The sequence below is a fragment of the Manis javanica genome, chromosome 1 (assembly GCF_040802235.1).
Source record: "Manis javanica isolate MJ-LG chromosome 1, MJ_LKY, whole genome shotgun sequence".
Lineage (NCBI taxonomy): Eukaryota > Metazoa > Chordata > Mammalia > Pholidota > Manidae > Manis > Manis javanica.
Window position 1 is genome coordinate 103,180,141 of NC_133156.1, and position 26,995 is coordinate 103,207,135.

Here is a 26,995-nt window from a genome sequence, read left to right on the forward strand (position 1 = left end):
GGAACCACAGAACCACCAATTTTGGACTATCATCTTTGGAATTACCAGAGTCAACATTCTATTCCAATTCAAGAAAATGAAGTTGAGAAAGGTCAAATTCCAAGATCACAGTCACTTCTGGGCAGAGTTAAGATCAGTTTGTTCCTCAAAGAGTAGTCCCTGGACCAGTAGCATCATCTCCTGGTAGCATGACAGAATCACATAAGCTGACCCAGACCTAGACCTAAAACCTAAATCAGAACCTGCATTTTAACAAAATCACCAATGTGATTCATATGCACATTAAAATTTGAGAAACATGGTCTAGATCAAATCTGTCCAAAAGAAATTTAATGCAAGACAAAAATGCAAATTTATATGTTAGTATCCATGTAATGATAAGTAAAAAGAGGTGAAATTTTAATGATATTTTTATTTATCTCAATACATCCAGAATATTATTTCAATATGTAATCAATACATATTTTATACTGCTTTAGTTTTTAAATTTAAATTTTAGTTAATTAAAGTCATTTCTTCAGCTGCATTAAGTACATTTCAAGTGCTCAAGAGCCATATGTACTACCTACTATACTGGAAAGTACAGGTCTAGACTAAATAACCTCTAGGATTTAAAGACAATTAAGCCACACATCTGTCTCCCTATGGAAGACTTACCCTCAAAGCCTCACCTGCACCGAGGGCAGAGTCATAGTTCATCCTATTAACCACTGACTCCACAGGATGTGACAAATTCCAACTTTGAAAATGTTTGTTGATTGACTAAATGACTGAGTAACTGAATAGATACACAGTTCATTACTCGTCAAAATTACTTTTAAAGGATCTCCAGCTTTACAATTGTATGACTCTAAATATTTATAAAATGATTCATATACGGATGGCCTTCTATTTATTCATTAATGTAGTCATGAAATGCTACTATGGCTATGTGCTAGGCATCATATGTATAGAAATAAATCAACAGAACTATACAATTCAAAACAAGAAAAAAGTTTCTTGGAATTTTTTTAAGTCTCTAATTGTAAACTGTAGAAACTAAAAGAAAAAAATCTAGAAAACTCTTGAAAATGCACATGAAACATAAGAATTGGACAAAAGTCCTATTAAATGTCAGATAGATGTATACCATTGAATTAAGGTACCTCAATTTGAGCCTAACATGTGTCCAGATGCTTTTTGCCATAGTGTCTCTATATGCTACTCTATACTCTACTCTTTCCCAAAAGACTTGCAGAACACTTTGTGTGACCCCAAGGAAATCACATTTCATGGATATTACTTTTATTAGACTACTTCTGACACAATGTCTAGTCCCTGGTAAGCCTCCAACTGGTTTCCTTTTTCACACATTATCATTCTAGAATTTAAAGATCTCCATCTTCGCTTAATTTGCATAAAACTTTCTCCTGCAAAATATTTTATCTAACATGAAATACTTCACACATGTCACAACTCACATTTGAAGTAAAATAAGAACAGTTTTGCTTATTTTTCAATTACAAGATTCAAAAGTCTTACTTTTTTCTTCACTAGACACTCTCGACTAAGTCATACCAAGACTTTAAAATTTTAAACAATTGTAATGATGGCTTCACCTGAAAATCAATAAAGTAAAACAGGTGTATAATAAATACAAAGTTTTATACTTGCCTATTGTGAATGACTTGTAATTCTGGAAGAAGTTGGTTTTTAAACCACTGATCAAAATCAACACTGTCAAACAGTTCATAAGCTGCTAATCCAACAGCATTATACACTAAAAAGAAGATTTGAGAAAAAAAAAATTAGTAATTTCAGATACTGGGCCAAATGCTAAGTATTCTTATATAAGAAACTAAGCCTGAGGGACTACTTTGAAACAAAATATTTTAATAAACAGAAACATGTAATATGCTAATAAGACAAATTATTTAGACATTATTTAAGTAACTTTATACTGCTTTCTCTTAATACTCCTTAGTGCTTTCAAACAGAAAATTGCATTTAAAAATATTCAAGTCAAATTATAAAAATTACAAGATAATATCTATTTCCAAATGGATGCAGTATTTTATAATCTACTCCCTACTTCCTCTTTCCACCTCCATCTCTTATTTCAAACCCTTATCCTTTAGGTTACAATTAAACCAAAACACTCTCAGTTCAAAACTTAACTGTGTTTGCTCTTCTTCCCTTTAAATTTTTGTACATACTGCTCTTTCTGTCTAGAACCCTCTTCCCATACCGCTCCTCCCCTTGCTAACTCCCATGTATCTTGGTGTTCTCATATTACACCTCTTTAGGAGCCTTGCCATAGGCACACCAAAAAAAACTTTGTGGTTTTCCATAGTACTACCCTAATACCATCTATTTTAGCATGAATCAACTGGTACTTGTTATAATCAACTGCCTGCTTACTTGGTTATCTATCTCCCCAGCCAGAAAGTTCCTATATTTTAGACACCCTTGTATATCCTCTCTCATAGCATACACCTGCCCCAAAACAAACACACCACCTAACGAAGAAATAAGTATTTCCAAATCACTTTAGTTAACATACCAGCATCTTTGATTAAGACTGCATTCATATCTTCCACATTAGTGGGCCCTGAAAAATAGGTATCAATAAATAAAATTCATTTTTTAAAAATATTTTATTTAAACCCAATTTGTTAGTTTCTTGATTCAGTTAAGGACAGTAAATTTTGTGATATTAAATATATATATAGATGTACAAGGTAAGTCTAAGTTTTGTTATCATCACTATTAGAGAACACAGGTACAAAATGTAAAGCCGTATTATAATTTTAAAAGTCATTATAACATATTTGGAAAATGTTATGTCAAGCAATATTCTAGGAAATATATGCCACAAACTGCTAAGTGCTGCATTAGATCCTGATTAGAAAAGAAAATTCTTAAAAGAAAGACTAGATAAATCTTACAAGAAAAAAGAAAAAAAAAAAGTAGAATGGGGCAATCCACACAAGAAGCTCTAAACATAAAAAATAAACCACGTTATAGACAGTACATTAAAGGGTGACAACAAAATGAAAAGTGCAAACAGAAAGGTGATAGCCATTATGTAATGTGGAAGCTTTAGAATAAAAAGTTGGCCATCTCTGTTATCTAGAAAGGAGAATACAATGGTTAAGACATGAAAAACACAGTTTACTTAATAAGTGCATTCCTGTAGAAAAGAAAGATTTCTAGCAGGTTTATCAAAGCACTCTTCTGCTGTTAAATAGGAATTCTTAAGCTCACTAGTATAATAAGTGAGAGCAAGTATTGCCCTAAATAAGCAAACTGCTCCAAAACTAGAAAGAAAACTGAACTATGAAATCAATGAAAACCTTACCAGCATACAGCAACTTATCAGAGAATAATCTAAAAATAGCATATCCACTTTCCTGTCACGGTTTTAAAAAAAAAAAATGAATGGAAGAGAGAAAACAGCAATAATATTCTAAACTCAACCAAAAAAGTAACTTAAGCAAGTATAAATATATCAGATTTAACAACTTGTAATCCTGCATTAGGAAATCAGTAAATAACTATATTATAAATCAATCCATATGAAAATAACAATTAATGCTCAAATTATCTTTAAAAATAAACACAGTAAAACTTGACTGAGCTCATTTTTTGCCTTGATTTATAATGTAAGCAGAAACTATTAGGTTTTTAAGAGAAAAAAAGCCTAAAAAAGTGAGCTACTCTCTAACTACTACAAACATAACCAGAAATCTCCTTCCCTACAGGAGATCTTCTAGCTGTTGTTTCCTTACAACAACACCTACTCAGTCCCGATTCCTTACAATGAGTCCCTGTCCACCCAATCATATTACCTGTTGCCTCAGAAGATGCTCCTGCTTTTTGCCTCTTACAGCACTGTACCCTACTGGACATGCTGCTCTCCAGGATTCACCCCCAAACTTCTCCTCATACCTCTAAGATAGTTTCCAGAGGCCTTCACCTCCTCATATCCCTAAAGAAGAAAGTCTCAGGTCCTGTCCTTGAACCTCTTTTCCTCCCCCAAAGCCCCTTATACACACACCACAAAAGTAAAGCTCTATCTCTAACCACTACTACTAACCATTTTCCCTGTCATTAAGCTCTAAGGGTCAGTCTCATTTGATCACTTCCCCTTGTTCAGCACAATTATTTGCCAAAAGTCAATCAATCAATCAACAGTTACTGAGTGCCAAGGTGCTAGAAATAATGTGTGAACAAAACAGATGTGATCACTGCCCCTGCTCTGAAATTTATAGTATACCAGAGAAGTCAGAAATGATCAATCATTGTTAAGACTAAAATAATTACATGTGTGCAAAGTGCAAAATGTCAGAAAGTTCACTTTACATTCTCTCTTAAATCCACTACCTTCTTTCTATTCTCAGTGCCACCATTCTGAAGCTAACACTTCTTATTTTAACCTTTTCTCCCACTATTTCACACAATGTGCTCCAGAACAGACTATTTCCCCAAGCAATATACTTGACCTCTTGCTATTTTACTTATGTTGCTAGTATATTATGATAGCAAAATCTAACTATCACATTTAAGGCCTATCTCATGGCCTTCTATTGTGAACTGGCCATTCTTATTTTCTATCCTGACAGTCACCCCTTCTGGAGAGAACAAACTCAGTCTTTCTCAAATTCTTATCGATTATATGATCTGGGAAACAGTGCGCTTTATATAACAGGCACTCAAATTATTTTAACTGAATATTAATTGATAGATAAATCAAAGTATCACAAAATATACCTCACCTTGAAGTGTCTGCATCATTTCTAGAAGTACAGGAGTAAGAGTCTGATTATATTCATGGAATATATCTATAAATAGTACTTCAGTGCAAGGCTGGAGGGGGAAAAGCACATAAATTTCTAATGAAAACAATGTTACATTGTACTAATTAATTATATAATAAAGCAAAAAACACTCGTTCTTAAAATCTTAAGACTGAAAATGTTTCCAATTCTTAACGTTTTTAAAGTAGATTACTATTTTTTATAATCACAGTGGGAAATAAAATCAAATTATAAAAGTTTAGTTCATAAGATAGAGAAAGTTATTTCAGTATTTCAATCATTTGGGATTACTATGCACTTAAAAATGTTAAACTACAAGGAGGAAACACTTCACATTTTTAATTAATAATTCTTTAAATTAAAAATGCAATCAGGAGCCACATTCATTTATAGAACTGTAAGTGACTGTCAAGGAATCAATATGCTAAAGATTATATGTATTCTTAGCAGTGACATAAGTAACAATAGCAACTCATGAATTCAATTCTCCACAGAGAGTAGTGTTTCTTTCAACAGACACAAACAATAACAGAAAACAGTGTCAGCTACAATAAAGATGATTCATTTTGGTTCTTAAAAGCACTGAATCAAAAACTGTTTCATAATATAAAGGAATTATAATTAAATTTTGAGGTACTGTGCTTCTGTTTACAAAGAAACCTTACAGATATACATACTGAAATATGTACAGATAAAATGATATTTCATCTCAGATATACACTTCAAAATAATCCAAGATGGGGGGGTGAAATTTTCCCTAAGAGAAAGCTTTAAAAACACCAAAACCTTAACTCTTTTTCTTAATTTTAAAACACCAATAATTTCTGCCTTATAATCTCTCGTTTTCTGCGTAAACTTATGAAACTAAGAACATAACACTTACATACATTTTTAGAAAAATAATGGCAACTTATACAAATTATATAAACACAAATCACCACAAAAAAAAAATAGTTAAAGACTATCTCTGAGAAACCTTCCTCAAAAGCTGGTGGCAAAATATATGTTTAAAAAGCATTGTATAAATAAAAGCAATGGGCTGGTCTCTGAGAACGATACTAGGTATAAGAGAAATAAAGTTATCAAAAGGAGCTATATAATTAATTTAATACTTAAGAGAGAAAAAAATCATTCTAGCAAAAAGAGGAAGCTTTCCCTTTAAATAACATTTCCTATTTTTGAAATGATAATCAGTTTAACTGCAAAATAAAGAAAATTGCTTGCAAACCCCCAACTTAAGAACAACAAAAAAAACCCTTTCAGATTAAAGTTCATAACTTAATTAAGTAGTTCCCTCTCAAATACAGATTCTGGCAATTATAAATAGCTTTCTGTCTGTCTGAATTAATGCTTAGAATTTTTTTTCTTTTTTAAGTGTATTTTTTTAAATTGAAGTATAGTTGATACATAATATTATAATGGTTTCAAGTATACAACACAGTGGTTCAACAGTTACCCACATTATTGAATCCTCAACCCAACTAATGCAGTTACTATCTGTCAACATAGCAAGATGTTACAGAACCACTGACTATATTCTCCATGCTACTTCCATGCCCATGACCAACTTACATGATTGAGATTTTTGTGCCTCTTTATCCCCCTCACCTACCCCACCCGGAGTTTCAATAGAGTACCCTTTTTTACACAAGAGTTATAAAACCGTTAAGCTTGTCGCCTATCAATTTTTCTTTTAATCAATCAAATCAACTTACCCTCAAACTGTATTTCCAAGAATCTCCTCCTGTTTCTTCCACTGCTGCAATTAAAAACATGACAAATGATGCTCTCCAGAAATGTAATCATGTTTCCAAAACCTCAGCTTGAAAAACAAAGATTTTAACTAATATCAGTGTATTTCTGTGAATTGTTTTTAACATAACACTGAAAGCAAATCACTGGGAACACAAGGTCTTACACAGATTTCTTTACTGTCAGCTACAGATCATATTTGTGTGTATCCCAGTCACCTGTCAAGTATTAACATCTATAAGCATTCTCACTTTCATGTATGGAAGAAAACTCACAGTACTCTTCACTTCCAGAGTATCTGATGTCACCTGATACACTATCACTACTAGCCTGAGATTCATTTCAATTCCTGTTTTACAAGTTAAAATGATTAGTCACATTTTCTATAAATTTCCTATATTTAAAGTAAGATACTTCAGGCATTTCAAACAATCTAGGGATTCTGTGTTTCATGTTACAATTTTACATATACTGCAAAAGAAAGCAACGTAAGATTTTAGCTAAGAGAAAAGGCAAAAACAAAGGAGGATGCACTGCACAGTGCACTGCAATATTTTCTAAATGAACTAAAATTACTTTTAAATGACAAAAAGAGGACAAAGATAAGACTTCCAAAATGTTTAAGGCATTCTGAAAATATCAGGAAACACAAAGGCACCCAGCAAAAGGGATTAAACAAAGACTAAAGTCTGGCCTGTGTCTGACCATGGCAAAAGTAATTCACACACAAGAACTTTTTTCACACACAGGTACTTCTACTAGACACACAATTCCTTGTTTTTGTGTAGAAAGAACCCTGTTTATTTATCCTATCTACTAACAAAATTCCAACAGATAAAAAGATCTTTAGAAACATTTTAACCATCAAAAAATTAATTTTAATTTAAAATTTAAAAAGATAACCTATTCAGAAATTCAGAAATTTTCACCTCTAAATTTCTTTCTGAAATAAACATTTCCACAAATAACCAATCATAAGGAACGATTCACAAAGTAGAAACTGACCTGATAATATAGTTAATTTTATAGTTTTGTTTTAAACTATATGATATTTTCATAAGAACATCTAAAACTTTAATAAAAGTTTTCTTTCCAGAGAAAATTCTGTATTTAAAGAGTCATTCATTTTCTGCTTCTCAATTTGTGCTGAGAGGATAATAATTTTTAAAAACCATAATTCTCAGACTAAAAACGCTATACTAAAACACAATATTATCATATGTATTCAAATAGATGATACATATTTATGGAAGGGGAGAAAAGACATGCAAAAACTGAAAAATTGATTCTTACTAAAGCCTTCTGGGTCTTCTTCCCACATTGTCAGTTCTTCTTCAGTTAATAGAAAATAATGAGACACTAATCTTCTACATATCTCTGTCAAAGTGGGATATGTGAAGAATGCCATCTTAATCTTATGAGCTTCAAGAGTTTCAGGGCTGCTATCTAGAAAAATAAAATTTCCAAGTCAGTTGTACAAACATTCTGCCCAAGTTGGATTACATAACTTGAATAAATTTAAAAACACACTCTTGGGGGAAAAGACATTATGGCATTCTCACAGACACTCTCCTTTATTCATACCACACACATCAGTCTTGCTTCTGGTTTTACCACTACAGCTTGGACATTACCATGCTACAGTATTACACCATCCTGAAATGATTTATATACATCATACTTATGTCTCTCTCTTCCACAAAATCTTCTCATTCATCTCAGTACACATGCACATGAATGATATTCAAATAGTATCACAATTTAACTTGTCCAGAAACAACTTCACTTTGTGTAAAGTCAAAGAAAACTTTTAATTGTACAAATAAATACAGCCTACAACATGAGCTGCAGCAGTTACTGTATACTTAATGTTTAAAATCTCTAGGTTTCAATCTTCCATTGTGCTACAAAAGATAGTTTACTAAATGCACTGTATGGTTTTTAAAAGCTTAGTTTCACATATTAAAGAATCTAATACTTATCTGTATTTCATGTCCCAGCAACAATTTATTTTTCAAGCTTAAAATAAGTGAACTTCAAAAAACCTACATAAAAATAGCAATTACTTCACACTTAGAGTGAAATAAGGAAGTTGAAATACAAATAGTAAAACTACCAGTAAGCATTACCTTCAAAATTTTTGGATGGCTTGTAAGCATAATTTTTAACAATCATCTTAATAAGATTCATGCATTGGACAATGAATCGTTCAAATGTAACACCTTCACCAACTTCCGTAAATACATAGCTTACAGAAAATTCCAGTGATCTTTGAATTAGAGGAGTAAATGAAAAGGGATGCTGATCCAAGAAGTCCAAAAGCTATAAAGAAAAAAATTAAAATGTATATTCCCCAAATTCATATAGAAATATAATCATATATAAATAAATCTTATAACTTTGAAAATAAAGGTTCATCAAGTTTTTAATCTTGGCAGCAAGTCTGTGTATATGCAGTTCCACATGTAATGTACATGTAATATGCTTCTTAAGGTACATGATACAATATGGATTATACCTCATAATAAGAACTTTCTATTATTTCTAGTGGAGGGCTCAAAATAGACCCACTTCATACTTAATTTGATAACAATAGATAAATATGATTTAAAAAATGTAAGTATACAAAAGATAGGCCTTTAAAAAGTGATAAAGGCAAAGAATCAAAAAATTATCCTGCCTTGACTGCATTAACTGTATTTCAATGCATCAAATAGTTGACTGAGGAAGATTTCTTCTTTATAGAAGAATTCCAGTTAATAATGCAAAAGGAATAATAAAGTTAGAATGCCATCATTTTGTAACCCCCAATCAAGGATACAGGCAATGGTCTTCAACAGATCCTTAAGGGGAAAGGCTGTTGAGGAACTTTATAATGGAGAGCTCACTCATCATTTTCAAATATCAGACGTTGTGTATCTCCTGACTGTGCAGCAATAGGAAACACACAGCACCACCTATATTCTTGCCATCACTACCCTCTCTCCTCCACAAAAAAAAAAAGCTTGAGTGTGATCAAGCCTATCAAACTACACATTAATCCTATTAATAAACCTTCAATTAAAAAAGGGAAAGTAGGCTACAGATTTAATGTTGCTACTTGTCTTCAACTGTTTCAGTACAATATGATCTTCAAACTAGGTCTCCCTTATTGCTCTAACCCCATTCTTTGCCCTTTTCCCAACCCAAGCCCAAAAGTTCATAAAGTGTACCCATATAATTCTATTCAAAAGGTGTTTATATTGATGATGACCATCTGTCATTATGAATATACTGACTTCCTGAAATTATACTGCCTACTACATATGATCTACTTCCTACTGTGCTGCACTGGTATCTTCTTTAGCTCTGCTTCTTTCAGTGGGTCTGAGAATAATGAGCTTTAGAGAAACCAACTTCTCTAATATTTACTAGGATAGATTTTTTTCTATCAAGGTGATGTATAAAATATATGTTATGTAAAGATAATTTTTATATACATTCTGAAGGCTTCCAGATGCAGTTCTTCTTAGTTTTCCTATGAACAGTCATAAAGTAAGTTACACTAAAATGAAAACATGTGCCTACAAAAATATCATTTTCCTTACTAAATTTGAGTATGTGTCTTTTATTTGAGGAAATACACTTAAGATAAAAAGAAAACTTACCACTTTTGTAAAAAGAATGATGGTCTTTTCCAGTCTGTCTCTACATACATTGTCTGTACCTATATGTCTACCTGTTAAAAAAACATTCAGATGTACTTATAATATTCTATAAATTCAAAACCAAGACAATAACAAAACTTTTTACAAAAATACTATCAGATATTTTTTGTACATTTTACATTATGAATTCATCAGTGGGTATTTCCAACTCTAAACAAATAAACCATAAAAATAGTTTTTATAAAGCAATACCAAGATTTGCACTTAAAAGACAGTAATCCTCCATGCTGTATTTCATAAAATTAATCCTAAAATACAAACAGTCCATTTTAAAGTAAAAGGGTAACAATTTTATCCACGAATCATACTTTAAAAATCTAAATTAGTCACAGTTGAAATACTTTTCAAGCAACATAAGTAAAAGCAAAGCATTCCAAGATTAACATGCTCATTATTTTTCTTATCTTCTGACAATTTTTTCCTGGTAATTTCCCTGGCATAATTAATTTTTCAGAAAAATGCCAATAGGCCCATTAACTACTCTGCTCTTATCATACTCTTCATATTGTTTCATCATTTATCTTATTCTTTCCGGGAAGGACTGCTATTCTTCCTTCTGCTTCTCCCATGGGGAATACCAGAGAAAAAATGACTGTTTTTAGAAAAATAAACTTTATGAGCTATCTTATTCATCTCTGCATGCACAGTGCCCAGAACAGTTGATAATAGACTCAACAATATTTTTACTAAACTGAAAATAACTAACATAAAATAATCAGCAGCTCCCTAAAAGTGAGGACACTAAGATATCTTTCAGAGTAGCAAATTTGGGGAAATACAGACACATAAAAAAACACATGTATACAGAATATACATGTGTGCATGCATGCATGCATGCACATCTTTGTATCCTGTGTATGTATCCTAAGCAAAGGTGTTTTTGATCATAAAGAAGGAAAAAAGATAACAAAGAGACCACCAGTACAGATCAACACAAATGTAAATGCTGAATTCTCTTAGGTGGGGTGGTGGATTAGAAAGGGTCCTAAAGGTAAGCCAGTGAAAGTTAATGAACAAGAGATTTACAAAATGAAAGTTGACTTAAGGAAACTGTTATCATACAAATATGTAAAAGGTACTAAAGAAAAACAGAATCTATACAAAGTCTAAAGAACATCTGGCATAGGATCTACACTTAATGAGTATTTGTTAAACATATGACTGCTGTGGACGTCTACATGGAACAGACTAGTAGCACTACAAATACAGATGAAGGAATGGACACAACATTGACTCTTAAGAGAGAGTTTCCTCAGTACTCAGGAAAAGATAGGTATATGAAGACAAAGCTGAGCTTCCAATTTAACTTTAGAGAATTAACTATGAAGATAAAAGATTTTAGCCTCTCTTCAGATTTGCAAGTGCAGAGCAGAAGCTATTAATGATTAAGGATTCTACAATAAAAACTACATTATGGAAGTACTTACTGCATTCCAGAAACTGTTTTAGACGGTCAAATATTCCATGTAAAAATCCCTAGAAAAGAATATTTTTTTTAAAGTCTCAATCTCTTCTATCATAAGCATTTGCCTTACACTTTTTGGGGGATACTAAAACTTATCTATCACATCATTTAAAAAGTTCAAATTAGATAAGGGAAAAAAATTCCACTATTATAAGTAAGTCTCCCACAAAAAAAATAATTATAGTATTTCATCTCTTCAATGTCTTATTTCAGTGACCTTAATCACTCTGCAAAAAATAAAAAATTATTCATGAAGCATTTTATTGCACTAAATACTCTATTCTCCTTATGGGTTTTTTTTTCTTCACAGCCCTTATAACCCCTGACATACTGTTTGTCTATTATGTCTCTGCCCACTATAATGTAAGCTCCTTGAGAGCCAGAACTTTATTTTACGTTATTTATTGCTCTACCACAGAATCCAGGAATAAGCATTCAATATATGAATAAATGGTACCAATTATCTAAAGTGAAGGTTCTTAATCTCAAGTATTAAATACTATCCTTCAGATACCAGAGGAGACCATCATCACCACTTGGTTATGGACCCTTATCTTTTAATATATGTTTTGAAACAAATTATGAACATTTTATACAAATATATAATGTAAAGGGATAGTGAAAAACAATTTTATTAAAATTTTTAAGAATTTAAACATTGCAGACATCTTTGTATCAATAAATTTTGGTGTAAAAACATATAAAAGATGTCACATGTACTTTTAGCAAATTGGATGATCCAGGTTTTTGCCTCAAAATAACTATACACCATGATGGCCTTCTTGATGAAGGACTAACTATAACAGAATGCTGTATCTCCTTTGTCCTTAGAAATATATTGTTCACTAATCAGTTCTTGAGTTTAAAACAGTTAAATTAGGATATTATCATTTGAAGACTTAGAGACTATTTCACTTAGATAATTTCACCATCACCATTAGGGTCTAGAGTGCTACTCTGGGTGTCTTTGAGAACATCCATCTTCACATTCATCTAAAAATTACAAAACATCTTACTCTGTCAATTTTCTTCTTCCTGCCATTGTGGGAAAAAGATGAAAAATTCTGAATTCTCAACTGTGTTAAACAAAAGGTAAGAGTAAAGAGTTTTCCAATATTCTTTTATACCTTCTTGAAAGATGATGCAATACAGTGGGCAACCAAGAAGAAAACTGCAGGATGACCATTTCACTATTGCTTCCCTTTCTGACAATTCCATCACTCTTTCATTTTCATACTATTTCAGTTTTTATATGCATTAGTTGAGAATAAATGATAAATAACAAAATTATTCCTAGGGTGATGAAATAGCAAAATGTTTTGATATAGGAAGAATAAGATCACTGAGATCCCATATGTAGTTTAAATTTATACAAGGGTCTAATGGTCCCATATATTAATGTGGGTTAAATTGCAGTATTTCCAGAATCTCTTGCCTGGCCTTAGCCCATTTACATATACCACTACAGCTCAGGGCAGCCTCTGGGGAAACAGGTGGAGAGGGCTCTTCTCTCCTCCCCTCTGTTGCGTAACTGGTCTGGCACCTGTCCGTCGCTGTGGAGTTTCTCCAAGAAGGGGTGGGTGGAGAAGTTAGTGTGCACTGGAGCAGGGGAAGACAGGGAGTGAGAGTGACAAATGACGCTGGGCCTCATTGTGGGCAATAAAAGGGTTTCTCCCAGTCTAGCCTTTTCTGAGACTGACTTTCTGTCACACCGGTTTATTTGCCCCAGGCCAGGAAAACCACTTCCCCCTGGAGCTACAATTAACTGCAAGAAAGAGGAATCATATTTTTTTCTAAATAAAATTAGTGTATCAGTCAGGGTTCTCCAAAATAAGTAGAAAATTATAAAGGCTATCAATTTGAGTAAGCTCATGAGGAGAATCAGGAATTTGTAGAATTACAGGCAGCTGACTAATCTGTAGTCCAAATAAACTAAGTAACTTGACTAATGTTACATCATTAACAGTAAGAAATTAAATTAAAATAACCATTAAGTGGTAATTTACAGAGGACATTAGTTGCTGAACAACTTACAAACATCATTATCTCCCCTAATCCTCACAACATCCAGTGATTTAGGTACTATTACTTCATCTCAATATCACAAAAAAGGAAACAGTATCAGGGAAGATAAATAAATAGCCAGAAACCATGATATCAGGAAAATGCTAAGTAAGAATCAAATCCAAATCTGCCTCCAGAAACCAAAATCTCACTATCATGTTTCTTAAACATCTTTTAAGTTTCATGTTACTTTTATGATCTTTGTTATTTGAAAAGTTGTCCTTAAATTGTTAAAAATTCTACTCCCTTTCTAACCAGTCATTATATCTTAAATGCTACAAGACAGCATTTAAAACTGAGTAACGGTTGACATAGTTTCTGTAGAAAGAAGACTCTGAAAGGAAAGTCAAAGGCTCACAAAAATACTGACAGTATCTACTGAAAACCACTATTCCAGTTTATAAAAATATGACTCAAATCAATTCATTTTCAAAGAAAAAAAACTGATGAACATAATGTTCTACTCAATATAATTTTATGATACTCAGAATAATATTGCATATAAAGATAACTACTGAGCCTTTTGACATAACGTTTCCTCCATATCATATATTCATCCATTTAGCAAATAATTACTGAGCATTTACTATATTGGTAGAAACTACTTCAAGCTCTGGAGTGAACAGTGAATTAAAACCAAGTCTTTACCTTCATCAAACTTGCACTCATTACAGTGAGGGGGAGTTAGCAAATTGGTTTTCTGGAAAATGTTTTTTGGCCAAAAGGCAATAAATATAAAGATTTTAAGTGTGTCAGTGTTTAAAATTGTGGTTGGTTTTTTTGTGTATATTCTGGCATGGAATATATATAAATACTATAAATGTGTAAACACTTTAACTCAACAACTCCATTTCTAGGAATTCATCCTGAAGAATGATTAAAAAGATGTACAATGATAGAATGTACCCAAATGTTAATTCTAACATCTTTTATCAATAATCAAAGGCTGGAAACAACCCATATGTCCACCAACAGACAACTAGGCAAGTAAATGATAGGAACCCTATGCTAATTTCATCATTTTTAAAAAACCTGGTCTGCAGACAGTAATCATACGGATTTACCATACAATCGTTAAAAATATGACCTCTAACAATATTACTGACATGAGAAAAATATCTGTAATACATTGAGCTTAAGAAAAAGCAAATAAGGAAACAACATGTAGGTCCCATTTATATAAACCTGAGGAAGAAAGTACATCTGAAAGACTGCGTAGATGTCTTAAAGATACTTACAAATTTGATACTAAGTTTTTAAATGATTTATTTCCTGTTTCCTTGTTTAATTTAAAAATAAGCATGTAACACTTTTATAGAACAAAATAGCCATCACATTATACTGATGTATATTAGTTTTTAAATTGACTATTTCAATCAAAATCTTACCAACATACACAATATACTAAAGATTTAAAAAAAAAGACAGTAGCTCTGTTCAAATCCAGTAAAGCAGACCCAAAGACCCAATTAGATGTACTTTTTCTACAATTTCTATTCAGTCCCCAAGGCAGTCTAGAGAAAGCAACATTTTAGCTGACCTAAATTCACTGTGAAAACTAACATAGATTTGAATAAGTACAAAACAATCCCATTTTCTTCAGGGATAAAACATACGCAACTATATATTTTTGCACATAGAAAAAGTAGATGATTCTATACCAATAATTAATATATATCACAACTTGTTGAGTTTACTGATGGGATTTTCCACTCTTGTATACAATTTTTTTAATAGACTACAAAGAGTATATATAAATGTCATGATCATTGGGAAAAAAATTAATTTTAAACATATGAAAACAAAGGGAAATATCAAGGATATAAATAACTATCTATAATGCACCTGATAATGTTATAGTAAGATTCAAATTTACAGGAGTTCACTTGAATTTAAATTCAAATTAACACTTTCAACGTACCATGACATCTTGAGAACTATCCTAGGCCTATTTCCTCTCCTTCACATACTAATGCCTTTGATGTACTGAAAACAGACCACAAGTCTAAAAATACAGTTTAACAAACATAAAATGATTAAAAAAACCTAGATGATCATTTAATAAAAACATCTGAATAAATGTCAAGTAAAAAGAATAAGCTCTATAATATTAGGAAAATATCAAACACTAATCATAGAGAATCAATCAATTACTTCTTTCACTTACCATCACCTCCATATTCTTATGAGGTTCCACAAATCCATTAACTGTTAACTTACGCAGCACTGAAAAGTAAAAGTAAGTTTTATTTGCATCTTTTTCCTATTTTATCCTATTAAAATCATAATTATAATAAAGACTGAGAATAACAAAGCCTCATAAAGCCCAAAGGGTGATTTAGCTAAATCCTTTCATTTAATAAATAAAGAAAAGTAACCTCTGGTCACTGGTTGATTACTAAGTGGAAAGACAAAACTAAAACCAAGTTCTTGTAACTCAAAAGCAGTGTTCTTCTCACCTATCCTAACTACTCATGTTTCTGAAAGAGTACTGCAGAATTTGGTCTAATTTCTGTAATTGTTAGTACTTCTCAACTGCAGTAACTCCTACAGATTGAAATTGAGAATGGTACCTACATTCCAAAAGCTTTAAAGTATGCTTAAAAAGTGATCAGAAAGCTTCAATCAGTTCTAGGCTACATTAATGAAAATATGTATCTTCTAAAAGGGATAGAAAGATATAAAATTACACTCTATTTCCAAATCTGGAACAGACAATAGTGCTCAATTGTAAGCATCACATTTTATATACTGGTATACACAGGGAACAAGCAGGCTAACAGATGTGAAGTCAGACCTAGATTTAAATCTTGTAGCTCCAATGTCTATTAATGTATAATTCTCAGCATCTTCTAGATCTCACATTCTTCATCTGCAAAATGTGGTTAATAAGTCACACTTCAGAGGGTTACTGAAGGATTCAATAGTGTTATATATGTAAAACACTTTAGCAAGTGTGTTCGCTGTGAAAACTAACACAGATTTGAGTAAGTATAAAACAATCCTATTTGAGTATAAACACATTAAATAACAGCTAGTATGAAGACAGCATAAGAGAGAACAAAATTCAAAGCTACTTTGTTTTAACACAACAACTTTATAGATAACATTGCTATCTACATAACTAAAGAGTTAGTGTTCATGACTCAAGTCTAGAGACAGCGTATTAAAAATTAAAAATTGATTTAGAATGCAACTGTCTACAAAGACCATCATTTCATTCCATCAATTATATATAACTAAAAGTTACTGCATCGTAATAGGAGAAAACAGGATTCATGTATCCCTTCATCTAGATACATTCTTTGCCACCAAGAGACCATGGTCCACACTACCTAGGAGAGTCCCTTCTTTCTCCCTTCATTGTCTCGTTAACTTCCACTTATTCTTTAAGATTTTGGTTCAAACATCACTTTCTCAGCAAAGTCTTTTCTGACCATATTATCAGTTATCACATCACAGGCCCATCACAGATGTCATTTTACATGTATTTGTATAATCATTTTATTATGTCTGTCTCTCCTGTGCCAATTTGTCTACCTATAAGTTTGATGAATGAATAATGAATATATGCATATTGAAAAGATACTAAATGCACATAGGTGTAATATCAGAGATTACATATAACAAAAACTCTAGTTCTAAGTATTTCTTAGTTCATAACAGGATAGATATTTATAGCTATACAGAATAGTTATCTTAAAGGAAAATGCTGTGGGATTTTTCCAGGTCAGAATGCCTTAGAAATGTTAATGGGCATCTAAGACCTTGAGATGAGTAATATTAAAAAGCTTAAAGCAGACTAACCAAGTAGGACTCTTACAGTAGGTAGATAGCCAGACATTAGCAGGGAGGGGGAGGAAGACTTCAGCTGGTGTTTACATTCGGCTAAATGTTGCTTACATTCTAAACATTCTGTGTAAGCTGTTTTCCAGGGATGAGGGGAGTGAAAATACAGGTAACAGACTGCCCAAAACCTGCTAGTTCCACCATGTAAGAGAAGTTGACACAAACTTTACCCCAGAGTATATTATATACTCATTAACATAGTAAAAATTATACCTCTCTGTCATTGGCATAGTAAAAATCATACCTCCCACACCATGACAGTTCTGACGGAAAACAAATATAGTACAAAATCCCTCTGCCTGACATGAGAGTGAAGCAAGCCCAAAATCCAAAAACACTCCACCTGTTCCCCTTAAAACCTAACCCCACTTAGTGAATAATCATCTTCCTTACATAAAAAAGGATCCCTATTGCTTACTAAGAATGACTCCTTCTGGGGTAGTCTGCGCCCCAACTTTAAGACATGTACTCAACTTTCCCTGATCTTTTATTCTCCAAATAAACTTATAAAGCTCAAATGCTTCTGAGTCCATTCTTCAATTGATTCTTCCAACAAGACCTTACCTATCTCCGGTAACAGAGCTGCACCCTTTTTATTAGGAGGTAGGCTTTGAACTCAGGAAGGCAGTAAAACTCTACCATCAAAAGAACTCATGAAAATTCCTTTATTACTAAATATAGTACACACAGTTTTCTATATATAACCTTATACCAGTTATTCTAAATCTTTCTGGGTAAACATTTAAGGTTTTCTAATTTTTCTTCTTTAAGGATTTTGACAAAACCATCTCCACTCACTTGTATAACCCACCTGTACAATGAATTACTTGTCAACAGTCCTTTCAAATCATTCACACTTTTGTCTACAAGGTTCACCAAAATGTGTTGGCAGTTTGGGTTTGTGCATCCGGTCTATGGTTAACGTAGGTGATGCATTATAGTAGCGCAAAAGCATATGATAGCATCGTAAGGTACTAGGGCAAGCATGATAAAACCACTTATGAATCAAACAAAAGGATGTAAATGAGCTGCAGTAAGAGAGCTAAAGGCCATTTGAGATCAAATAGAGGACAAAGTAGAAGAGCCTCAGCAACCAAAACAAAGAGACAAGAAGACAGAGAATGAGCTGAGCCAGCATTTTCAAAAGGAAAGGAACCACGGAACATCAGGATAAACAACTCAGTCCAGGGAAGGCGGAATGGAGAATATGTTAAAGATATTCTCCATTCGGCAAGCAAAGCATAAGAAAATACAAACCAAGATGGCACCTCATCAAGCACCTTCTAAAATCGAAGTAAGAATGAGGTACAAATAAAGGTGGAACCTGGCACTCAAGATGGTGGTGTTAGTACAGTGGTGGAAATCTCCTCCCAAAACCATACATGTTTTGAAAATTCAGCAAATACAACTATTCCCAAAAGAGAGACCAGAAGATAGAGTACAACAGCCTGGCTACATTTACATATGCGAGAACTCAGCATCTCACAAAAAGGGTAAGACAGAAAGCCGTGAACCAGCGGGACCCAAGCACTCCGCTGACCCCAGTTCACCAGCAGGAGGAAAAGAATCAGAGTGGGAGGGAGTGGAAGCACAGGACTGCTAAATAACAAAACCTAGTAATCTGCACTGGGAGCAAAGACACACACTGCATGGTGTACTGAATATTAGGGAAACAGAAGAGTAAAATCAGCCCCCACAGCTGGCTCCCATGGGACAAAAGAAAGCGGGTGCTTTAAAAATCTTAAAGGGACAAGGAATTAACAGGCAGACAAAATTGTCCTGGCACACTCAGCCCAGCAGGCTGGAATCTTAAGGAACTTCAGGAGCCCTAACACCAAGGACGGCAATGCAGCTTGAAAACCCCTCACAACAATAAGCAGCCTGCCGTTCATTCGCACCAACCGGCACCGCAAGCAAGCAGGCTGATCCGCCACTGCTGCAGACCAGCCGGGGAGCAGGCCCGCCCATAGCAACCACGCAGTCTTCTCCCAGCACACAGCTAACCGGGCCAGACCCAGACACTCCTACCTAGACGAGCTGCCCAGCACAGGCAGAGGAACCCAGCGAAAGGTCCGGAAGGCACAAAGGGGTGCCATTCTCGCAGAAGAACACACCCAGTGTGTCTGCAACCCACTGCAGTGCCATAGGCTATCCCAAGGGCTGCCCCACCCAAGGCAGCTCAGGGGATTAACCCAGAGAATTCTCCCTGTGTGTGGGTAACCGGCACAGGCTGCAGAGAAAAGCATGGCGACCAGCAAACAGGAAGGTACTTTGCTCTCCCAGCTGACACAAATGCCAATTGTGGGTGGTCACTTCTAATGCCATGAAAAGGCAGAAAAAACTGGTCCAGTCCAAAATCACTCAAACAACACCAGAGAGAGGGCCTGGCAACACAGATATAAACAATCTTCCTGAGAAAGAATTCAAAACAAAAGTCATTACCATGCTGACAGAGCAGCAGAGAAATACGTAAGAGCTAAGGGATGAAGTCTGGAGGGAGATAACAGAAATGAAGCAATCAATAGAAGGACTTAACAGCAGACTAGAAGAGGTGCAAGAGACTGTTAATGGAATAGAAATCAGAGAACAAGAATATAGAGAAGCTAAGGCAGAGATAAAAGGATCTTCACGAATGAAAGAATATTAATAGAACTGTGTGACCAATCCAAAAGGAACAATCTCCGCATTATAGCGGTAACAGAAGAAGAAGAGAGAGAAAAAGGGAAAGTGTCTCTGAAGAAATAATTGATGAAAAATTCCCCAAGCTGGGGAGGAAATAGTCTCTCAGACCATGGAAGCCCACAGATCTCCCAACACAAGGGACCCAAGGAGGGCAATACCAAGACACATGATAATTAAAATGGCAAAGATCAAACACAAGGACAGGGTATTAAAGGCAGCCAGAGAGAGAGAAAAGATCACCTACAAAGGAAAAAACCCATCAGGCTATCATCAGACTTTTCAACAGAAACCTTACAGGCCAGAAGAGAATGGCATGATACATTTAATGCAATGAAACAGAAGGGCCTTGAACCAAGAATACTGCATCCAGCAAGATTATCATTTAAACTTGAGGGAGGGATTAAACAATTTCCAGAAAAGCAAAAGTTGAGGAAATTTGCCTCCCACAAACCACTTCTACAAGGTATTTGAAAAGGACTGCTCTAGATGGAAGCACTCCTAAGGCTAAACAGATGTCACCAGAGAAAACAAAATCACAGCAAAGAAAGCAGACCAACCAAATACCAAGTAAAGACAAAAAATTAAATCAGCTATCCACAAAAGCAGTCAAGGGAAACACAAAAGAGCAAAGAATAAAACACTAATATAAAGAATGGAGAAGGAAGAATAAGAAGGGAGAGAAAGAATCACCAGACAGTGTTTATAATAGCATATAAGTGAATTAAAGTTAGACGATTAAATAGTAAAGAAGCTACCCTTGAACCCTTGGTAACCAAGAATCCAAAGCCTGCAATGGCAATAAGTATGTATCTATCGATAATCACCCTAAACGCAAATGGACTGAATGCACCAATCAAAGGACACAGAGTAATAGAATGGATAAAAAAGAAGACCCATCTATATGCTGCTTACAAGAGACTCACCTCAAACCCAAAGACATACACAGAGTAAAAGTGAAGGGATGGAAAAAGATGTTTCGTGCAAACCAGAGGGAGAAAAAAGCAGGTGTTGCAGTACTTGTATCAGACAAAATAGACTTCAAAACAAAGAAACTAACAAGACATAAAGAATATTAGATAATGATAAAGGGGGGCAGTCCAACAAGAAGATATAACCATTCTAAATATCTACGCACCAAACACAGGAGCACCGACATATGTGAGACAAATACTAACAGAATTAAAGGAGGAAACAGAATGCAATGCATTGATTTTAGGAGACTTCAACACACCACTCACTCCAAAGGACAGATCAACCAGACAGTAGCTAAGTAAAGAGAGAGAGGCACTGAACAACACACTAGAACAGATGGACCTAACAGATATCTACAGAACTCTACAACCAAAATCAGCAGGATACACATTCTTCTCAAGTACACATGGAACATTTTCCAGAATGGACCACATACTAGGCCACAAAAAGAGCCTCAGTAAATTCAAAAAGATTCAAATTTTACCAACCAACTTCTCAGATCACAAAGGTATAAAACTAGAAATAAATTGTACAAAGAAAACAAAAAGGCTCACAAACACATGGAGGCTTAACAACATGCCCCTAAATAATCAATGCATCAATGACCAAATTAAAACAGAGATACAGCAATATATGGAGACAAATAACAACAACAGCACAAGACCCCAAGTTCTGTGGGATGCAGCAAAGGCAGTTCTAAGATGAAAGTATATAGCAATCCAGACCTATTTAAAGAAGGAAGAACAATCCCAAATGAATAGTCTAAAGTCACAATTACTGAAAATGGAAAAAGAAGAACAAATGAGGCCCAAAGTCAGCAGTAGGAAGGACAGAATAAAGATCAAAGAAATAAAATTGAGAAGAAGAAAACAACAGAAAAAAAAAATCAATGAAACCAAGACCTGGTGCTTTGAGAAAATAAACAAATTAGATGAACCCCTAGCCAGACTTATTAAGAGAAAAGAGAATCTACACACATAAACAGAATCTGGAACGAGAAAGGAAAAATCACATTGGATACCACAGAAATACAAAGAATTATGAGAGAATACTATGAAAATCTATATGCTAACAAGCTTCAAAACCTAGAAGAAATGGACAACTCCCTAGAAAAATACAACCTTCCAAGACTGACCAAGGAAGAAACAGAAAATATAAACAGACCAATTACCAATGAAATTAAATCAGTTATCAAAAAATAGCCCCAAAACAAAAGCCCCTTACCAGATGGATTTACTGCTGAATTTTATCCAACATTAGGAAAGACATAATACCCACTTTCCTTAAAGTTTTCCAAAAAATAGAAGAGGAGGGAATACTTCCAAACTTATTCTATGAAACCAGCTTCACTCTAATACCAAAACCAGGCAAAGACACCACAAAAAAGGAAAAGACACACCAATATCCCTAATGAACATAGATGCAAAATACTCAACAAAATATTAGCAAACTGAATTAAAAAATACTTCAAGAGAATCATCCATCATGATCAAGTCAGATTCATCTCAGGGATGCAAGGATGGTACAACATTCAAAAATCCATCAATATCATCCACCACATCAGTAAAATGGAGGACAAAAACCACAGGATCACCTCCATAGATGCTGAAAAAGCATTCAACAAAATTCAACATCCATTCATGATGAAAACCCTCAGCAAAATGGGTGTAGAGGGCAAGGACCTCAACATAATAAACACCAATATGACAAACACACAGCCAACAACATACTAAACAGAGAGAAGCTGAAAGCTTTTTACCTAAGATTGGGGACAAGACAGGGATGCTCACTCTCCCCACTTTTATTCAACACAGTACTGGAGGTCCTAGGCGCGGCAATCAGACAAAACAAGGAAATAAAAGGCATCAAGATTGGAAAGGAAAAAGTCACTATTTGCAGATGACATGACACTGTACATAAAAAACCCTAAAGATTCCACTCCAAAACTACTAGATCTAATACCGAAATTCAGGAAAGTTGCGGGATACAAAATTAATACACAGAAATCTGTTGCTTTCCTATATGCGAACAATGAACTAGCATAAAAAGAAATCAGGAAAACAATTTCATTCACAATTGCATCAAAAAGAATAAAATACCTAGGAAAAAATCTAACCAAGGACGTGAAAGATCTATACCCTGAAAACTACAAGATACTCTTAAGAGAAATTAACGAGGACATTAACAAATGGAAACTCATCCCATGCTCTTGGCTAGGAAGAATTAATATTGTCAAAATGGCCATCCTGACTAAAGCAATCTACAAATTCAATGCAATCCCTCTCAAAATACCAACAGCATTCTTCAACTAACTGGAATAAATAGTTCTAAAATTCATATGGAACCACAACAGACCCTGAACAGCCAAAGCAATCCTGAGAAGGAAGAATAAAGCAGGGAGGATCTCACCTCCCAACTTTAAGTTCTACTACAAAGCCACAGTAATCAAGACAATTTGGCACTGGCACAAGAATAGACCCATAGACCAGTGGAACAGAATAGAGAGTCCAGATATTAACCCAAACATATATGGTCAATTAATATGTGATAAAGGAGCCATGGATATACAATGGGGAAATGACATCCTCTTGAACACCTGGTGTTGGCAAAATTAGACAGCTACATGTAAGAGAATGAAACTGGATCATTGTCTAACTTTATACACAAAAGTAAACTCAAAATGGATAAAAGACCTGAATGAAAGTCATGGAACCATTAAGCTCTTAGGAAAAAACATAGGCAAAAATCTCTTGGACATAAACATGAGCAACTTCTTCATGAACATATCTCCCCAGGCAAGGGAAACAAAAACAAAAAAGAACAAGTGGGACTATATCAAACTAAAAAGCGTCTGTACAGCAAAGGACACCATCACTATAACAAAAAGGCATCCTACAGTATGGAAGAATATATTCATAAATGACATATCCAATAAGGGGTTGACATCCAAATCATACAAAAACTCACGCACATCAACAAACAAAAAGCAAATAATCCAATTAAAAAATGGGCAGAGAAACTGAACAGACACTTCTCCAAAGAAAAAATTCAGATGTCCAACAAGCACATGAAAAGATTCTCCACATTGCTAATCATCAGAGAAATGCAAATTTAAACCACAAAGAGATATCACCTCACACCAGTCCAGATGGCCACCGTCCAAAAGACAAACAACAACAAATGCCGGCAAGGATATGGAGAAAGGGGAACCCTCCTACACTGCTGGTGGGAATGTAAATTAGTTCAACCATTGTGGAAAGCAGTATGGCGGTGCCTCAAAAAGCTCAAAATAGACATACCATTTGACCCAGAAATTCCACTCCTAGGAATTTACCCTAAGAATGCAGCAGCCCAGTTTGTAAAAGACATATGCCCCCCTATGTTTATCGCAGCACTATTTATAATAGCCAAGAAATGGAAGCAACCTAAATGTCCATTAGTAGATGAATGGATAAAGAATATGTGGTGTATATACACAAATATTATTCAGCCATAAGAAGAAAAAAATCCTACCATTTGCAACAACATGGATGGAGCTAGAGGGTATTATGCCCAGTGACATAAGCAAGGTGGAAAAAGACAAGTATCAAATGATTTCACGCATCTGTGGAGTATAAGAACAAAGAAACAACTGAAGGAACAAAACAGGAGCAGACTCACAGAACCCAAGAATGGACTAACAGTTACCAAAGGGAAAGGGACTGGGGAGAATGGGTGGGAAAGGAGGGATAAGGGGGAGAAAGGGGCAGTATGATTAGCACACATAATGTAATGGGGGGTGGGGCACGGGGAAGGCTGTACAACACAGAGAAGACAAGTAGTGAGTCTATAGCATCTTACTATGCTGATGGACAGTGACTCTAATGGGGTATGTGGTGGGGACTTGATAATGGGGGGAGTCTAGAAACCATAATATGTGCTCATGTAATTGTACATTAATTATAACAAAATAAAAATGAATGAATGGATGAATGAATGAACAAACAAACAAACAATAAATAAATAAATAAATGTGGAACCTGAGTTCTCAGAGAAAAGGCTGGGAGACAGAGCTCAAGCAACCTTGGGGACAGAAGTTTAGGGAAGTTATTTAGCATGGCAACAATGATAAGGGTAGGAGTCCAGAATGAAAAACAGAGTAGCAAAAATAAGGAAGTATTTGAAAGGAATGTATTAAGAGCCATGAGACCCCAGTAATGTGAATTTAACATAAAACTTATTGCACACTTTCATATAAGGTAGAGGAAGAACTGTTCTTATAAAAGAAAGAAAGAAAAAAGCCCTTGTCTCCAAGAGAGACATTAACCCCTTATACTCCCAGTGTAACTGGGAACAGAAAATCTGCCCAGAGGAACAATTTGGTGACTATTCTGAGACATACTATTTCAGAAACAAACATACCAAGTTTAACCATACCTTTCAGTGATAGTAGAGTTCGTTCTAGTGAACTTAGAACTGCAGCTTCATTGCCAGAAGAAACTTGTTGAAGGAATGTGTCTGTATGGCCATTCCAGAGAGAGCAGGCAAAATTATAAATTCCAGAAGCTAACTGCAAAGAAGTTATCAACAAATTTGTTCATAACATATCATAGATTTCAGTAATTAATTTAGACCTACATTGTAATACATTTTGGTTTTAAAATTCAGCACACATTTTCTTTTTCAGCACACTACTTTCCACAAAAAGATGGGATTTGAAAATCAGGTCATTTATCACAACAATTTGAACTTTTGAAGCCAAAATGCACATTAGTTAAGTACACACTGGCTGCTGCTATGAACACACACACCTAAAATATTAGTTTGTTGAAATGATACTTAGTCTATTGCCTGCATTGCAATCAGATATTCTCTATTTATACTCTTTCTTTTTCCACTAATGTATTGCAACACTCAGGTTGCAATAAAACAATAAGTATAAAGCAGTGAAATTTCTGTGTTCTGCTAGTTCTACCCATATAATTTTTGGGCATTTAAAGCCAGGAACATACAAACCACATCACCTGTCAGTCTGTTTTCCTAATATGTACTGGTATTTAAAAACCTGACCCTCACACTGAGATGCAATTGGCTTTTGCCTTCCAGGTTGAGGCAGACCCATCTTACAGTGCTATCTTCAGTTTTTTTTCCAGAGGCTCTAAGAGCAATCCAGCTGAGCCTACATGGCCATTTACTTTAAATAAATATTATATGAAAGTGAATATGACTAGTTATCATTAGCATATTTAGCATTTTTTTCTTATTCAGCATAGGATATCATCTCAACTAATTAACCACTGTATTTATAATAAGTTAAGCATCAGAAACCAGTCAGAAATGCAATCCTATGAATATAATAATATTTATTTAGAAAAATCATATCCCATTTCTATTATTTTAATTTCAGGACCTTTAATGACCTATGCTTACAGGTGTCCCCTGATGACTGCACATATCTACCTAGGCTACAAAGGCAAAGGCTTGAACCTCAGCTTATCTGAATATTGGCCGAACATCTTGCAATCCTCCTGGAACACAAGAGGACAGACTTTAAGGAATGGCTACAAAACCATCTCCTGCTCACTTCCCTACCTCCTCTTTTAGGCTATCATGAGACAGTCTCTGCTTGCCTCCTAAGTTCTGTTAAGGTATAAGGATTTCTGTCCTACACTCAACACCCCCTCAGAATAGAGCGGCAGAAAATACAACCACTTAGTTACAGTCTA

At 34.4% G+C, this 26,995-nt stretch overlaps 1 protein-coding gene across 4 annotated transcripts in view; it reads right to left on the reverse strand.

Moving 5' to 3' along the window:
* IPO11 (importin 11) overlaps window positions 1-26,995 on the reverse strand; it is a 289,809-nt gene that overhangs the window by 192,003 nt on the left and 70,811 nt on the right. For all 4 annotated transcript variants that reach the window (XM_073235815.1, XM_073235800.1, XM_073235804.1 and 1 more), the window contains exons 6-15: window positions 25,707-25,839; window positions 15,955-16,013; window positions 11,686-11,734; window positions 10,199-10,269; window positions 8,681-8,873; window positions 7,845-7,997; window positions 6,515-6,558; window positions 4,758-4,848; window positions 2,543-2,590; window positions 1,654-1,759 (exon numbers count right to left, since the gene is read on the reverse strand). In XM_073235815.1, the coding sequence (XP_073091916.1) occupies window positions 1,654-1,759; window positions 2,543-2,590; window positions 4,758-4,848; window positions 6,515-6,558; window positions 7,845-7,997; window positions 8,681-8,873; window positions 10,199-10,269; window positions 11,686-11,734; window positions 15,955-16,013; window positions 25,707-25,839 (947 nt within the window). The remainder of the gene's footprint in view (window positions 1-1,653; window positions 1,760-2,542; window positions 2,591-4,757; window positions 4,849-6,514; window positions 6,559-7,844; window positions 7,998-8,680; window positions 8,874-10,198; window positions 10,270-11,685; window positions 11,735-15,954; window positions 16,014-25,706; window positions 25,840-26,995) is intronic.